At 43.7% G+C, this 18,845-nt stretch overlaps 1 protein-coding gene across 1 annotated transcript in view; it reads left to right on the forward strand.

The window, feature by feature from the left end:
* The first annotated feature begins 7,471 nt into the window (after positions 1-7,471).
* Positions 7,472-18,845, forward strand: part of LOC126460181 (molybdenum cofactor biosynthesis protein 1-like) — a 95,117-nt gene continuing 83,743 nt past the window's right edge. The window contains exon 1 of the mRNA XM_050095906.1: positions 7,472-7,489. Coding sequence (XP_049951863.1) covers positions 7,472-7,489 — 18 coding nt within the window. The remainder of the gene's footprint in view (positions 7,490-18,845) is intronic.

Here is an 18,845-nt window from a genome sequence, read left to right on the forward strand (position 1 = left end):
GAACTGCAGAAACGGCAAGAGAAGACAGAGGGCTGTGCTCTGTGTGTTTGTTTTGTTAGGAGTCCTGCATTGCACATAATGCTTGGGGTACAGGGAAGCAAAAAAACTGTTTTCTAGATTCAGTCACTATACTCAAATTATGTGACAACAACTGCGACATCTGTGTATCCGACACAAACAGGGGCAAAATATTGGTATCTGAGAAGAAGTACTTTGAAAATCTTGTTTCTGAAGGTTTAACAACTTCCGACTTTGTGCCTTCACGACATCACTACAGCCATCAAGTTCAGTGCCACCTGGAACAAAAATACAAGCTGTAACAAAGAACTCTTCATAATCTGAAAATAGGTTAACTACAAAAGAATTTTTAAGCATTCGTGTTGAAACACCCCCGATTAATTCCTTTACTGGATTTTGGGTAATTTACCGAAGCCACCAAACAGTTAATTATTATGATATATGACCGTGTGCTTAATGGATGAAAGGCTATTGGTTGTTCTGCTGTGGTTTCGGGAGTATTTCAACCGAATGCGGCTGTTCTGAGACGGAATAGCTAATGATTGAAAGTTTGTCTATTATTAAGTATCACAAAGGTTGCGATGTACAACTGATATATATTTCCTACTAACACACAAATTCTGAGGCAGTTGCTACCTTTGCCATACACGTCTAATTGCGGTTATCTCTTTTTATTGATTGCTGATTTTCAGTACTTTGTCACACGCAATGCTGATGGTTAACATTCACAACAATCCTCACTGCAATCCATGGTTGTTGCTGGCCGACGCGGTTGACGCGAAACACGTAATTCGGCACTTGTCACTTTCTGTTTCATATCACTCGCGAATCGGCATTAGTGAGAGTCAACCCCACGACGATCAGGGGGACATGCTCACTCGTCATACTCCAGTGAGTTTTGCCGTTTACAACTCACTCAACCACCATTCTTGCCCGTCATTCCCGCACTACTTCTCACTCGACACTCTACCATACTACTGTGCACTCAGCACTAGTCTCACTGCCTACTGCAGCGCTTGACAATCGACTCCTGTCTGCTATCGACCTGGGCGTCAGATACTAGCATCTATGTTTGTGGGATCACGGATCCCTTACAGTGTTCAAGACAAGTTCTTTGAACCTTAATGATCTGTGATGATTCTTTTCTTTCCTAAGCTAAGGTCGAAAATCTGTTTTGTCTGCAGAAGTGTGCAACATGAATATTACACAAAGTTGATAGGAACATCTCGCATAAATCTCCTCAGTGGCTGTAGATTTCACAATCTTGCAGGAGTGGATACAAGGGGAGGTCGTGGCAATGGTGATAACTACCACCCACTTCCCAAACAACATATTATACTGGGGTGCACTTAAGAAGGCAGCAGTGTGGTGCATTCTGTGCAGAAAGAGATAAGGAATGCTTTATGGTGCTGTCTGTGTGTTCTCTCTCTCTCTCTCTCTCTCTCTCTCTCTCTCTTTCTCTCTGTCCCACGACTCACATTTCAGCCACTTCCAACCCTCGTATCTGGCACAGGCCACTGTGTCTGCTTCTGACTCTGCCTAGTAGAATTTATGCGGTCGGAAAGCTATCGCTGTTGCTTTCTAATGTAATACTTGTCATGTTTCCTTTATGCCAGCCATTGTGAACACTAATGGCTAAGTAACCTCACCATACCTAAATGCCTTGTATCGTACACGCACTCCAAAATGCACACTACAGACAGATGTGGCAGAATGACACGATGTCTTTATATTTTTTAATTCACCAATTTCCAAATGCACATATAACTTTTGGAGAAGGAGGTAGCGTGGAAACAGAAGTGTGTACAAAATGCCAAGTTCTTCCAGCAATGACAAGCTACGTTTAATAAAGGACACTTTTCAGTTGCTCGTGCTAGGGTCTGCCCACAAGGACATGCTTTTGGTCTGATTGACAACATTCCAGCCGGGTAAAGCTGCACAGCACTGGGTTGAACATACCAGCTGTCAACAACAGATCCGATACAACAACAACAGAAAGAATGACTTCCCGAACACAGTTGGAAATCACTGATAGAAACAGTATTCCCCTCATTCACATGTGTTTGCAGACCTCTGTTCAGTCATAATGTTTATTGAAATAATGATGGTGAGCACACACTTTGACAGAGTTCAACTTTGTTGTTACGTAATTGTTCAGCTTTTTCCTTCTTTCCTCCTCCCTTTTCTCTTCCCAAAATCTTTTAATTCTTTGACTGTGTTCTTGTTTCCTTTGATATGTACATATTTTCTCTGCTTTCTTCCTTCCCTTTACTTCAAGTTTTATGTTCATAATTTTGTTTCTGAATTTGTCTCTTTCATTCATCATTTCCATTCTGATTCCTGCTCGTTTTAGCCTTCTTCTATTTCATGAAACCAACTGGTTTTTTTTGATTAAGGCATTTACTACATCCTAAATCCCTTTGTGAATCTGTCGCTATTCATTGTGTGTATGTGTCCACAGAATGTTAGTCGGTGTTTTCTGATTGTGACTGAGTCTGCCTCTGTGTTCATATAATTCTCTGGTTGATCTCTTCATCCATATACCATCTCTGTGCACTGCTCCAAAAAATTTTCTGAGGATTTTGCATTGTATTCTTTCTGTTTTGTGGTGTCTGGTCCTCAGATTGTGGTCATTTCTGATGCGAAGAGTGCTTCTGATACTATAACTGTATTGTAGTGCATGTGTTTGCCTTGTACTGAAATGTTTCTTTTATTATAGTGTGTCCATGTCAGTTTGTACACTTTCTGAAGTTCTTTTGTTTGTTCTATGTTTTCTTCCTTCTTTGATCCACCTATTTGTATTGTTACTATTATATTGAATAATTTAATATATTTTTGTGTGTTTATTATTGTTATTAAAATTGTAGATGTCTGTCGTATGCTAACAGCGAGGTTGCTAGCGAGTTGCATTTTTGAGGAAAGCTGGGCGAGGGGGGGTGGAAACAATAACAAACCGTCACTCCCCCCCACCCAAATAACCAAACCCTGGATACCAATACATTTGCTCTGTATAGGTGTTTGTGTCCAGAAGTAAGAGTCAATTTAGCAAAAAAAAAAGCAAAGGAAAGCTTCATGTTCTGGCCCACATCAAAACCAGATGACCAACCACAGTGTAATCCTCTGCAATGGCATCACTGAAAGCAGTGAGGGGGGGGGGGGGGGGGGCGTCAGCACACCCTGTTTTGGTCACTGCCAGCTTTCTTGACCTCAGAGTCACTACGCCTCACTCCAACAGTTTCTCAATGGGCATCACAAGGCTTGGTGCACCTCGTTCCAGTCCTCCCACCAAGGAAAACCACGGCAGTACTATGGGTGAGTCGCAGCTGAGCAGCTGCCTTCCCCCTGTACCTGCAGTAGCTGCGAGCGAGAGGAAATTTGTGTTACACATACGCTAAAACTGGCGTAGATGCCACAGGACACTCTTTGCAGTGTCACTAACAAGCACACGCTGCTACACACTTGACAGTGCTAGGTGGCCAAGAGTTCTGGCTCAAAGTTCCTGCAACTGTGGTTGGAACTTCCCCAGGGTGACTCTCCCATTCTTTAATAGGGTATTTCAGTGTCCGGGGCACGTTCACATTGGACAACACTGTCCAGTACTGGCTGCTGTCTTCCACCCGTGCTCTCTTGCACTGTGCATTGCATCTTGCACAAGTGAGTCATAAGGACTCCCCTCTTCTATATGTACACTAAAAAAGCAAAATTGTCTTTTCAGACGAAAAAGTAAAATTGTCTCATATCCACATTCTATCCTTAAAAGTATCCTTATGTCTGGGAGACGGCAGATCTACCGAGCAGATCCCACCCGACGACCCGTAGCAAGACTGCAGCACAAGAGGCAGGAGTGCCATCTGTTCCCTTCGACGTTTCTGTCTTGCTTTGCCACCTATCAGTAAGTGATGAACCAGCTAAATCTGGACTTTGCTGCCACAAATCAAGAAGCAATGGCTCGGAGACAGCATGAGCTCATTGTCCAACTGACGGGTGGAAGCAACACAACGGCAACAGCAACACCAACACCAGTCACACCACCAGTGAATATACTAGAGAGGCCCTCAATATCACCGCAGTAGTCCTCGAGCTGGAAGTGAGAGCTCCGTGGAACAAAGATGGACCTTGGAAGCTGGTGGGTCCAAAATGCAATCAGCAGCAACATACACGAACAACTGAGCCTACTGACTCACACGGCAAATGCAGCGTGCTTTTACCAACACCAGTTCCGAGCATCGGTAATATGAGGGACCATACAAACAATTCTGCAGCACCTCAACTACACAACACTACCCCAGCCGCTACGCAGAACACTACACCGACTGGCTTCTCACTGGTCATAATACACAATTACACTTGCCTCGGCAAGCTAAACAAGACATTTGTAGAATGTCACTCCCCACAATATACCAAACACAAAACTCACAAGGGACCATGCATCACTGTATGTATGCAACAAAACAGATTGCACAAATCTCCTGAAAATCATGAAAGCTGGGGGAATTGAGTATCATAAATATAACACCCAAGGGGGGAAAACTCGAATGTACATCGTGAAAGGAGTTGACACCACAACCCTCAATGACATTCTTCATGGTATAATCACAGCTCTCAGCTGGGACTGTGAGAGCATGAGATGAATTCTGGGATTCGTGACACACAGACTGCAGCCAAACTATTTAGTGGATTTGGACGACACAGCTTACTCATGCAACTTTCTGACACAGATGCTCCTGCTTCACATGGTCGTAGTAGAAATATACACAACTCCGTGTGTCCCCCAACAGTGCCACCACTGCCAGCAGATTGGCCGTGCGGCACCCGATGTGAACTGGCACACAGTGCTGCAAATGCACTGGTAACCATGTAGCACGACACTTTAAACTTGGTACAACTATCAAATGTACCAAATGTGGAGGGGTCCATGTGCAAACTACAGATGGTGTGCAGCATACAAAGAAGCTCTAAGGTGCAAAAGTGCCAAAGACAGACAAGTGGTAACCAGAACTGCTCCAAGACACTCCCCACCCCCCAACCAGTAAGGTGTGGAATCTCTTTTACTGGCATTGTCAGTGGAAGTGGATGAACTGAGGATGCACAGAGCTCCACAAACTCATGGCACACTCCCACAACAACAGAACCACAACCCACACCTGCAATGCTAGAAACTGCCCCTGTACTGATGACAACACTGCCGGTCCCAGACAACACCAAGTCAACTCTGTCTAGGCCAGATTGTGACACTCGTGATATCACAGAAGACACACCCAAACAAGGGCAACCACAAACACACGAAATGAAACAGAGGTACCCAAAAAACAAAAGAGGGGACACTATCACACCACAACAAATACACCAACAACAGACCAGACAAACATAGGAACACATTAAAAGGAACAATGTAACCGTAACTCACACTCTTGCCCCCCTCACCGCAGCAATAACACAGGTGACCCCAGATGAAATACGAACCATGAATAACACACAAGCCAGCCCATCCAGTACACCAACATAAGGACCACCAGCCACCAACACCACCGCCAACACTTTGGCTGACATAACAAACATTCTCACCACAATCAGAGGCATAGTGGAGACACTATTCCCCACTCACGTGGCTTAAGATCCTCTTGAGGCTCTTCATCATAACGCATGCACAAACTCATGACGGCTACACCCAGCCATTGCATGGCTGCTATACAAACTGCTATCACCACACCGCCCACACTCTTCCATAGATAATACACCACAAAACACAAACAACAGTACTTTGACTCAGATGCTATTCTGGAATGCAGATGGGATTGGCAACAAAAGGGCAGAGCTAGCTGCATTTATGGAGGAGAAGGGAATCTGGAATGCTCTCATGAACAAAGCTTAACTCCAGTCACACAAACAACTACTCTTCCCAAGATATTACATCTACTGTACTGACCACCTGAAGGCACAACTGTGGGTGGAACAGCAATCTTCATATATTGACCACTCGTATAATGACCTTGGCATGTTACAAGTACAGATGCTGCAGGTGGCCCAGGAGAAACTCAGGTGCACAGCCCAGGAGTACCCCTCCTCAATAGGACTGACACCCGTAAAGAGCTTAGGGTTAAGAAAACTGTTTTATATTCAGGTGCAACATCCTTTTAACATCTCCCAGCCGAAATTAGGAGCAATCTGGAAATCCCCAAATATTCAAATTTAAAGTAAAAAATGTTTTATTAGCCAGTCCACCAATAATTTACCTGGATATGTGAATTTACCTACCTGTCCCACCTCAGATACACAACGCACAAACACTTTCTAACAGAAAACCATATTTAGCCATGCAACATATTCTCTAGGAGCAGACAGGAATGGTAGATGGTTTACTCCACAGAGGGAAGCTGGCAGCAGCTTTGGAATGCCTTTTGAAGTGGTGATTCCATCATAATAATAACCTATGTGCAGGTACGGTTGGTTCTCCACGGAACAGAAACTACTGTACTGGTCCCAACGTGGCATTGACAGCATAAAGGACATTGCACAGGAAGGAAGTATATGAATTTATCAGAATAAGTTTAGATGACAGTGTCCTGTGTAAAATTAAATGCCCATTTAGCATGAAGTATTAAATCAAAATAGTGGCAGAGCAGTTAAAGTAGCAGAGCATTGGCTTTTTTCAAGTAGTTGCTTCTCTGTATATTTATAAAAATAAAATGATGTAGAACTGATCCCCTTGAATAATGATTAATGTGAGCAGATTAGTAGTAGATGAAAATGGTTGTTAGTAGTTCAGTGGCACTTCTCACTTACTCGTTTTACACCCCTGAAGGCTCTCATCGGTGATGGAGCTGTTGGAATATTACATGTGAATGAATGGCTGAACTCGATAATTTTCAAGGTATTCAATATTCTTGTACAGTGCATTCAAAACAAAGTTATATAAAAATGAAGAGGGATGTGTAATTCATAAACTGGCTTGACAACAAGCACACAACGAAGCAGTGTGATGTAGCTTACTCAAGGACCTCAGTTTCGCAGGAGACCCTGAGGCAACAAGTACACGCATCATGTTTGCTCACTGTTTTTTATTGCCTGTGCTCGAGCACAGTATGAAATGTATTAATTTTTATGGAGTCAGCTATCCGTCCAATTTCCTTCTCCAATCTGGGGCTGCTTCCCATCTCTAATTAATTTGTCGTTAATAGGATGTTAATTGTAATATTCCCTTTATTGAACTCATTTTCAGCAAATTGCTAAGCTGGTAATCTTCCTTTCTGTATTGAATAATAATAGTAACTCTGACATTTACATGAAGAGGCATACCAGCAGCAGCAGTTAGCTGTCTTTTAAACTTCATTTGATGCATCCAGAACATTGGAGATATACTGCAAAGTCAGTAGGACATATTTACTGAGAAAAATCATACACGACACACTTGCCTCCACTGAACGCATCCACACCCATTAATGTACAGGCAAAAATGTCTGAAGGAAACAGGGTAGGTAGCCACGGAAGACACACATGTGAAGAGTATGGAGGGTACTAGCTCTCTAGCAGGTGTCATAGGCCTTCTCCAAATCGAAAAACACGGCGACAGTCTGGGCTTTCTGCAGAAAACCATTCATGACATGGGTGGGCAAAATAATGAAACGGTCAACTGCAGAATGCCGTGTTGAAAGCCACACTGTGCATTTATCAAAAATTGTGAGACTCGAGCCACCATATCATCCGGGCATGAATCATATGTCCCATCACCTTGCGAACACACTGGTAAGAGAGATGGAGTGGTAGCTAGAAGGAAGAGTGTGTGTGTGTGTGTGTGTGTGTGTGTGTGTGTGTTTGTGTTTGTATGTGTGTCAGAGAGAGAGAGAGAGAGAGAGAGAGAGAGAGAGACACAGAGAGAGAGAGAGAGAGAGAGAGAGAGAGAGAGAGCTAATTTCGGCAAGAGCTGGATTTCCATCAATAAACTGAGTTGAAGTCTGCTGTTGTGGTCTTCATCCAACTACTGCTTTGGTGCAGCTTACCAGCCTATTCCAGCCTTTGTAAGCCTCTTCACCTCTGCATAGTATTTCAACCTAAATCCACTTAGAATGGTGGACCACCATTCAGAGAATAACTTTTTAACAACACAGTTTGACTTCTGTAAAGGCTTCTATACTGAGAATCCAACATAATGTCTCACAAATTCAATTCCAGTAGAATTAAATAGTGGAAATTATCCCCTCTGTCATCTTGCCAAAGCCTTGACTGTTTAGATTAAAAAATTCTGAGAGGGGACACTAAAATAGTATGGCATTAAAAGTCTTCCCCTTGCATGGATTGAGTTGTACTTTACTACAGAAAGTGGAAGGTCGCATTAACAAATGATAAGACAGGAATAAGATTAAACTCAAAAAGGGAGAACATAAAATATGGTGTGGCACACAGTGTTTGCTGCCAAGTCCACAAAAATGATTTACTTGGGGCACTGGAGGGCTTTGGAAAAACTCTAATGTTTTGCACTGTCACAAACTTATTGATGCAAGATCTAAACTCATCCATACCAGAAACATCCAGGAGAATAACAGAACAGGCTTGTACTGATCCACAGGTACCAGCTTAATGCCTAAAAACTTGTATTGTGCAGTTCTAAAGAAATAAAAGCGACTTACAGATACAAATATCAAAAGTAGGGATAAATGGGCAATTAGGCTCCCGTGTTCTAAGTTCCTGGGTATGCAGATACCAATCACGTGTGAGATCAGCATGTGGGTCAGTTAACCGAGAAGCTCAGTTCCGCCCATTTTGTGCTTAGAAATCTCTTACTGTATCAAACTGGACAAAGGACTGCTAACACACTTTCACTCAGTTTACTCATATGGCATAATCTTCTGAGGTACTTCAGCTAAGCGGAAAAAAATATTTATTCTACATCTTGAAAAAGCTTCTTCAGGGACCCATGGATTCTCACACTTACATGCCTGTAGAAGTTATGTTCCCTAACGGTATTTGTGATTAATAACAAGAGTTAGTTTAAGATGAACTCAGCAATTCAGAACTGCAATACTAGAAGCAAAAATAATTTCCATATATGAAAACCTAAAATCAGGGTTGCCACAAGTTTCTCCAAGTGAAATTCCCTGATATTTCTCTGATTCCACAGACACGTTTTAGAATTTTTCCGTGACAAATTTTGAGGTCTCAAGGGAAGGTAAAGACATAAGTCGACAAAAGATGTAAGTGCTTTGTATTTCTCACCCATTTTGTTTTAGGGTGGAAAAACAACTAGGGTCATATGTGTCCATGCCAAAACTGTGAAACACAAAGATGAAGAGAGGAGTTAAAAATGATTACATGTCAACGTTTAATGACAGAAGAGAGGACAGCTACAAACAGGGATATGGAGAAAGGTCTATGAAGTACGCAATAGGGAAATGGGGGCCCAGAACTAAAAATTAAATGGCCTTCACCATATTGCTACAACTGATAAAAAGTAAAACACGGTCGACAGCCCACGCATTGTTCACTAAAACGGCCAATAACTCAGATGGCAAACCCAAACGGGAACGTAAACGGTATAAAAAAAGGGAAACCCGTCAGGAAACGGCAGACAGTTAAAAGTTGGGTGCAATGTGCACAAAGTAGTGGGGGAGCACCACTTAACAAGTGGTGATGGCTAAAAAGGCAGTGCCCAATATGCAACCTAGTTAAAATGACCTCCTCGCTGCAGGAGGACTGAGAGGAGGTTGTCCAAGCCACTCGGAGAGGCTTAATAACCCAGAGCTTATTCCTATGAATGGAGGACCAGTGGCGAAGCCAAAGTGACACCACCTCCTGACAGAAATCAACAAGAGATCTTCAGAGGGAATGCAAGAATTATTGGGCTGAAGTACGAGGAATGCAGCTTTGGCAGCAGTGTCAGCAACCTCTTGCACCGATATGACCTGGAACCCACATAAACATCACAGTGGCTCCATAAAAAGTGAGCAAGTGGAAGCTTTCCTGGAACCGGTGCACTAAGGGATGGACAGTCTACAGCGCAGAGGCTTAGAAGGGTGCCGAGAGAGTCTGAGCAGTGACACAGTTGAAAAGAGTATGTCACCAGATGTTCTCAAATGATCTGATACAGGGTGAAGAGCTCTGCTGTAAATACTGAGCAATGTGCCGGAAGTCAGTACCAAAAATGATGGGTGACGTTGAAGGCACACCCGACACCATGGTCAGTCCAAGAGCCATCAGTGTACACAAAGATACTATTGCGAAATTCCATGCATAGGTCGTGAAACTGAATGCAATAGAGCGAGCCTGGTGCAGTGTCTTTAGAAAGTGAATGAAGGTCAAGGTGAAGATGGGCTGCCACACGAAGTCAAGATGGTGAAGGGTTCACACCCATCGAAAATGCTGCAGGGAGCATGAAGTGGGAGGACCAAGATAGTTTTGTATAAAGCAGGAACCTCAGGAATTTTGTAGTTTCAATGAATGGAAGAGCTACAGGCCCAAGATGTAAAAATGGTGGGAGAAACCAGCTGTGCTGCCAGAAGTTCATACAAATGTTTTTGTCAGTAGAAAAACGAAAGCCACTGTCGATGCTCCGTGAGTGAAGACGATCGAGACATTGCTGAAGACACCACTCAATGAGACAGGTTCATGAAGAGCAGCAGTAGATAGCAAAATTGTCAACAAAAAGAGAGCCAGAGATACCCGGCAGGAGACAGGCCATTGTAGGGTTAATGGCGACAGCAAAGATGACGACACTCAGGACAGAACCCTGAGGTACACCCTTTTCCTGGATAAAGGTGTCCAAGGATGCAGACCCCATACGTACTTCAAAAACTCATCTTTTAAAAGTTCGTCAAGGAGATGGGGCAGTTGGCCCCATGTGTAGAGAGTACAAACGATACTATTCCTACAACAAATGTCGTAGGCTTTCTCCAAATTGAAAAACACAGCCAGTCTTGGATTTCCACAGAAAACCATTCATGACATGGGTAAACAAAGTGGGTGATGACCAGAGGGAAGTTGTTTGTCCTTACCGGGCTTAGGTGTGGGTATGACAGTGGCTTCACGACAGTGGCTGGAAAACATGCCCTCTGCCCAGGTCCGGTTGTATGTATTAAGGAAAAAGTGCTTGCCCACAAGAGAAAGGTGCTGCAACATTTGAAAGTTAACAGTGTCTGGTCCAGGGTGGAGGATTGAGATGAAGTTGGAGCGTGATCTAGCTTCCTAATAGTAAAGGCAGCACAGTAACACTCACGATTCTGAAAAGAGAAGGGTATTGCCCAAGTCTTCTCTGCTCATTTCCAATAGAGGTAGGCAGGATGATAGTGGGAGGAGCTCAAAATTTCTGCAAAATGGCGACCCAAGGTGTTGGAGATAGCAATAGGGTACACGATGATATTGTCTGCTACTGTCAGGCCAAAAATTGGGGAATGGATCTTGCTCCCAGAGAACCGTCGGAGGTTGGTGCACACGATGGAAGAGGGGGGTGAAACTGTTAAAAGAACTAGTGAATGAAGTTCAGCTACCTTTTTGGTTATCCTGAAGAATGCGAATTGCATTGCAGCAGGCTTCAGTCCACCAAAGGACTGGGACACAGCATGGTAAAGAGGAAGTGTGAGGAATGGAATGTTCTGCGACGGTAAGGATAATGTTTGTAAGAAATTCCACCTGGTCATGACAACTGCGGAAATCGTGTTCGTTGAAGGTCGCCAGGGAGGAGTAAAGTCTCCAGTCAGCCTTAGTGAGCTGCCATTTCGATGTGCAGGGAGGTGGGGTAGGAGTCAGCAAATGGATAGCACACAGGAAACGGTCGCTCGTGTAGGTGTCAGAAAGAACGGACCGTTCAAGATGATGCGCAGGACGGGCAGTGAAGAAGGAAAGGTCCAAATGGGAATAGGTGTGTGACGAGTCTGAAAGCAACATGGGTGCTTCTGTGTTAAAGAAGAAAAGGTTAAGTTGATTAAGAATGGCAGCGAAGAGGGCACCTCTCGGATAGGTTCTGGAAGAGCCCCAAATGGGATGGTGTGCATTAAAGTCCCCAAGCAGCAGAAATCGGCAAGGAAGCTGTCCAATAAGCTGGAGGAAGTCGAACCTGGTGACATCGAATGACGGAGGGATGTAAATGGTAGAAAGGGAAAAGCACAAGTGAGGAAGGAAAAGACAAACTGCAACAGCTTGATGACAGGTAGTCAGGGAGATGGATGGGTTGACTATGAATGTCATCCCATATGAGCAACATGACTCCCCCATGAGACAGAATGCCAACCTCGAGCGGAAGGTCAAAACAGACCAGGAAGAAATGCGAAAGCTCAAAGAAGCCGTGAGGATGCAATTTTGTTTCCTGAAGGCAGAGTACAAGTAGAAGCTGCGATTCTAAAAGCAGTCATAAATCCTCTTTGTTGGATCAAAGGCTGCAAAAGTTCCATTGGAGGACAGTCACCATTAGGACAATACGAAGGGGTGCCACCTCGGCAGCTGCCGAGTGCCAGTCTGCAAAAACTCGCTGCTACAGGGCACAGAGGCAAGAGGATCCTGCTCCATGAGGTCCTACAGAAGTGTCGGCTTTCTTCTGCTGTCGACATGAGGAATCCAGGGCATGTTGTCTGTAGTTCAACAATGTCTAGATGATCAATACTGCAGTTCGATTGCATCTGCATTATTACTTTGTGCCAAGAAGAGCTCTCAGCAAGGGTAGTGTCCAGGCATCGTGGAGTGAACCGTGGCAATGTTGTTCGGACATGGTGGAGATACAGAGAGACAGGAACTGTCGGTGACATACCTTGCTCAGGCCACCCGAGGGCTACTACTGCAGTGGGTGACTGCTACCAACGGATTATGGCTCTGAGGAACCCTGACAGCAATGCCACTGTGTCGAATAATGCTTTTCGTGCAGCTACCGGATGTCACGTTACGACTCAAACTGTGTGCAATAGGCTGCATTATGTGCAGTTTCACTCCACACATCCATGGCGAGGTCCATCTTTGCAACTGCAACAAAGTGCAGCACGGTACAGATGAACCCAGTAACAAGCTGTATTGGACTGCTCAGGATTGGCATCATGTTCTCTGCACCAATGAGTGTCACATATGCCTTCCGACGATTGTCAGAGATGTGTTTGGAGGCAACCCGGTCACGTTGAACTCTTAGACACACTGTCAAATGAGTGAAGCAAGGTGGAGGTTCCCTGCTGTTTTGGGTGGGATTATGGGGGGCTGATGCACACTGTTGTTGGTCATGGTAGGCACCATGACAGCTGTGCTATAAGTGAATACCATCCTTATATTAGAACAAATAAGCCCTCGGTCACAAATATTAAGTCAAAATTGACCAGGTTTCGATGCTACTATGAGCGTCGTCTTCAGAATTAGACTAACTGTTCTAAAACATATTAGGTATATAATACATTAATAAAATTAAAGTTTGTACTGACTGGAAAGATGCAGTACAAACTTTAATTATATTAATGTATTATATACCTAATATGTTTTAGAACAGTTAGTCTAATTCTGAAGACGACGCTCATAGTAGCGTCGAAACCTGGTCAATTTTGACTTAATATTTGTGACCGAGGGCTTATTTGTTCTAATATAATTTTGACACGGGCACTGAACCTTAGCAGCTATGTTCAAAGTTTTACGAATGCCATCCTCCAACCAATAGTGCAGTCGTATTGGCAACATATTGGCGAGGCATTCGTCTTCGTGGATGACATTTCGCATCCCCATTAGCACATCTTGTGAATGACTTCCTTCAAGATAATGACATCACTCGACTAGAGTGGCCAGCATGTTCTCCAGACATGAACCCTATCGGACATGCCTGGGATAGATTGAAAAGGGCTGTTTATGGGCAATGTGATTTGCCAACCACTCTGAGAGATCTACGCCAAATCGCCATTGAGGAGTGGGACAATCTGGACTGATAGTGCCTTGATGAACTTGTGGATAGTGTGGCATGACGAACACAGGCATGCATCAGTCCAAGAGGATGTGCTACTGGGTATCAGAGGTACCCGTGTGTACAGCAGTCTGGACCAACACTTCTGAGAGTCTCGCTGTATGGTGGTACAACATGCACTGTGTGGTTTTCATGATCAATAGAAAGGGCGGAAACAATGTTGATCTCTATTGCAAATTTCGGCACAGGTTCAGGAACCGAGGAGATGCAAAACGTTTTTTGATGTGTGTGTGTATGTATGTATGTATGGGATGGGCATCAGTTGTTTGGTAAGTGGTGCTTAGGGGTGTGTGTGTGTGTGTGTGTGTGTGTGTGTGTGTGTGAGAGAGAGAGAGAGAGAGAGAGAGAGAGAGAGAGAGAGAGAGTGGAGGGGGGGAAACTGTGGTTGGTAAGACCTTTTTCCTTTTTGTAAGAATGTAGTGGATTTGTTTACGGTTCATTGAGGTAATTTATGTTTGATTAATTTGGTATTATTTTTTGGGGGTATTTATTTGCTTATATCGGTGGGTTTTATGGAGTGTGGTCTGGTGTTGTTGATTTGTGGCAGTTGGTAGTATTGTGCACATTTGTTGAGCTATATAGGTCAAGTGAAATTTGCAGTACCAGGTTTTTGTGTCTGGTTTCATGGTATCTCTGGCTATGTTTGAGCCGTATTGACCAAGTGAAAGTTTCAATGTATGTGTGGGTTTCTAGTATCACTGTCTTCATTGGAGCTGTTTAGTTCAAGCAAAATGTATGATACCAATAGCTGTTATTCGCAGTTTTGGGGTGGGATGATTGTTGAGGGTTTGTTGAGGATTTTGTGTGCATAATTTTTGGTTTGATATTTATTTTGGAATGGTGTCATGATCCTTATTGTTGTGTGTGGTGATTGACACTGCCGAAAACCCCTACTTCGAGTGGTTCCCCCATTAGTTTCACTTTATTTCTGGTGTTAAATATTCCACTTGTTAGGGCCTGTTTATGTTTGTTCATGGGTGTAGTGATAGATTTCGTGGTCTCCATATTGAAAATGCTTGAAATAGGAGTGTCACCAACTTGAAGATGCCATGGGTTAAAGCAAATAAGAGAACAAGAACTTTTGGTAATCCCCTGCTGCCTATGTCTGTAAAATATGCTAACAACAAATTATGGCTAGTGCTTCTCTGCTCGAATTGATAATTATGAAATTACTTGTAGATTTGTTATGTCAGCGGTAAAACAGCGATTTTGAAAATATCCACTGCTCGTCCTATACTATTTAGCTGCTATTTTTATATAATACTTCAAACAAAACATTCATGTAATGGGACACAGACTACTGTCAGCTCTCTATATATGGGTAAAGTCAGGATCTATATAATAGTATTAGTAGGCAGAATTTACCTTCTGGAGCCCAGATATTCTTATAAATTATGGACACCTTGTCACATGGGGTATTTTTTTACTTCATTTTTAAGGATTTGGGGATTTTTGTTTGCCTGTCCATCTCTTGTCATACTGTTACACTTTTGTAGCAGAATATAAAGCTGTAACCTGAACCGTATGGAGAGGTGCACAGTCTACATGGAAATATGCCATTGGTACTTGAGGGAAAATAGATATATTAATGCTTAAATTCACATCATTGATTTTCCACAATAGTATTTGTTTTATAGTCTGTTATAAACCAGCTTTTGGCATTCTGTGTCATCCTCAGACAATTTCTGATGATGTCCTAAAAAGCCAAAATCTGATTCATAACGAACTGTAAAATAAATGACTTTGATCATGCTGAGCACCACAGCTGAGACCAATATTAATGATTATATGTGTTATTACATATTTATCATGTTGCAGTTTGTTTCACTGATTGAACATCTTCAAATTGCCCATTTGTGTCATGACTTTACACATGTAGGCCACCTGAATATGTTCAGTGAACAAATCTGGTCATAACACAATAAATGTGTAATAATACAGCTTAGATGGTTATTAATATGAAATAAATATTATTGTGGCACATCAATCATGTGTATTTCCAGGGTTGCCACATGTTCTGGAAATCAGGGAATTTCAAATGTATTAGGGAAATTTGAAAAGAGCACTGGAAAAATCTTGTTTTTGTCTCAGTAGATGAAATGGTTTGTTTACTGAGATGTCGTCTCATCACTGGCTGGGTGCAGCTGAGTACGTGCGTAACTTCCCTACTCCCTTATTCTTACTGCTTCTCCCCTTTATACCACTCCCATCGAATTGCAGTCAGTACCGCCACCACTTCTTGCCACTAGCCTAGCAGCTATCGACGAGAGACAGAGTGGCAGGAGGAGTGGTTATTTGAATCTGATTCTCAGAGATTGTTGACGCAGCAGCCAGAGGTGGTGATCACGTATACATGAGTTGTGTCTCGGTGACTGTCTGAATATCTGTGTGCTCTTGTTTTCTGACAAAGGGTATGGCGGAAGTTTAGTTGTGAGAATGTTATTGCCTTTTTTACATGCCTGGATGTGGCACAGCAATCATCTTTAGCGTGAGTTGCTACTATCCTCATTAGTGTTGATTCTCAGAGAATTTGTGCAACTCACCAGCTACACAACCGGCAGGCCGGAAAGGACAGAAGGAAGACTCCCTTGAAGACTTGCTACATCCCTCCAGCCAATCAACACATGAGTCTCCCTCTGCCAACTGGAAAGGCTCGAAAAAGTCCAACAAAGGCAAATGGTCTTCTCTTTCGCTGACCCAAAGATCCTCTTTGATGGTGTCGCCATGTGATACCTTCTCCTGGCCGGCCTCCATGTCGCCAGTGTGCCCCACTAACCTTTCTTGTGCCCTGGATTCCTCATGTTGACAGCAGAACAAAGCCGACACTTCTGTAGGACCTCATGGAGCAGGATCCTCTTGCCTCTGTGCCCTGTAGCAGCGAGTTTTTGCAGACTGGCACTCGGCAGCTGCTGAGGTGACACCCCTTCGTATTGTCCTCATTGTGACTGTCCTCCAATGGAACTTTTGCAGCCTTTGATCCAACAAAGAGGATTTATGACTGCTTTTAGAATCGCAGCTTCTACTTGTACTCTGCCTTCAGGAAACAAAATTGCATCCTCACGACTGCTTTGTGCTTTCGCATTCCTTCCTGGTCTGTTTTGACCTTCTGTTCGAGGTTGGCATTCTGTCTCATGGGGGAGTCATGCTGCTCATATGGGATGACATTCATAGTCAACCCATCCATCTCCCTGACTACCAGTCATCAAGCTGTTGCAGTTTGTCTTTTCCTTCCTCACTTGAGCTTTTCCCTTTCTACCATTTACATCCCACCGTCATTCGATGTCACCAGGTTCGACTTCCTCCAGCTTATTGGACAGCTTCCTTGCCGATTTCTGCTGCTTGGGGACTTTAATGCACACCATCCCATTTGGGGCTCTTCCAGAACCTATCCGAGAGGTGCCCTCTTCGCTGCCATTCTTAATCAACTTAACCTTTTCTTCTTTAACACAGAAGCACCCATGTTGCTTTCAGACTCGTCACACACCTATTCCCATTTGGACCTTTCCTTCTTCACTGCCCGTCCTGCACATCATCTTGAACGGTCCATTCTTTCTGACACCTACTCGAGCGACCATTTCCTATGTGCTATCCATTTGCTGACTCCTACCCCACCTCCCTGCACATCGAAATGGCAGCTCACTAAGGCTGACTGGAGACTTTACTCCTCCCTGGCGACCTTCAAAGAACACGATTTCTGCAGTTGTCATGACCAGGTGGAATTTCTTACAAACATTATCCTTACCGTCGCAGAACATTCCATTCCTCACACTTCCTCTTTACCATGCTGTGTCCCAGTCCTTTGGTGGACTGAAGCCTGCTGCAATGCAATTCGCATTCTTCGGGATAATCAAAAAGGTAGCTGAACTTCATTCACTAGTTCTTTTAACAGTTTCACCCCCCTCTTCCATCGTGTGCACCAACCTCCGACGGTTCTCTGGGAGCAAGATCCATTCCCCAATTTTCGGCCTGACAGTAGCAGACAATATCATCGTGTACCCTTTTGTTATCTCCAACACCTTGGGTCGCCATTTTGCATAAATTTTGAGTTCCTCCCACTATCGTCCTGCCTACCTCTATTGGAAATGAGCAGAGAAGACTCGGGCAATACCCTTCTCTTCTCAGAATCGTGAGTGTTACTGTGCTGCCTTTACTATGAGGAAGCTAGATCACGCTCTCACTTCATCTCAATCCTCCACCCTGGACCTGACACTGTTAACTTTCAAATGTTGCAGCACCTTTCTCTTGTGGGCAAGCACTTTTTCCTTAATACATACAACCGGACCTGGGCAGAGGGCATGTTTTCCAGCCACTGTCGTGAAGCCACTGTCATACCCACACCTAAGCCCGGTAAGGACAAACAACTTCCTTCTGGCTATCACCCACTTTCTATACCCATGTCATGAATGGTTTTTATGAGGTAATCCCAGACTGGCTGTGTTTTTCAATTTGGAGAAATCCTACGACATTTGTTGGAGGACTAGTATCGTTTGTACTCTCTACACATGGGGCCAACTGCCCCATCTCCTTGAGGAACTTTTAAAAGACGAGTTTTCGAAGTACGTGTGAGGTCTGCCTCCTCGGACACCTTTATCAAAGAAAATGGTGTACCTCAGGGTTCTGTCCTGAGTGTCGTCATCTTTGCTGTCGCCATTAACCCTACAATGGCCTGTCCCCTGCTGGGCATCTCCGGCTCTCTTTTTGTTGACAATTTTGCTATCTACTGCTGCTCTTCATGAACCTGTCTCATTGAGTGGTGTCCTCAGCAATGTCTCGATCGTCTTTACTCACGGAGCATTGACAGTGGCTTTCGTTTTTCTACTGACAAAAACATTTGTATGAATTTCTGGCAGCACAGCTGGTTTCTCCCACCATTTTTACATCTTGGGCCTGTTGCTCTTCCATTCATTGAAACTACAAA

This window comes from Schistocerca serialis, chromosome 1, assembly GCF_023864345.2.
Source record: "Schistocerca serialis cubense isolate TAMUIC-IGC-003099 chromosome 1, iqSchSeri2.2, whole genome shotgun sequence".
NCBI classification, from domain to species: domain Eukaryota; kingdom Metazoa; phylum Arthropoda; class Insecta; order Orthoptera; family Acrididae; genus Schistocerca; species Schistocerca serialis.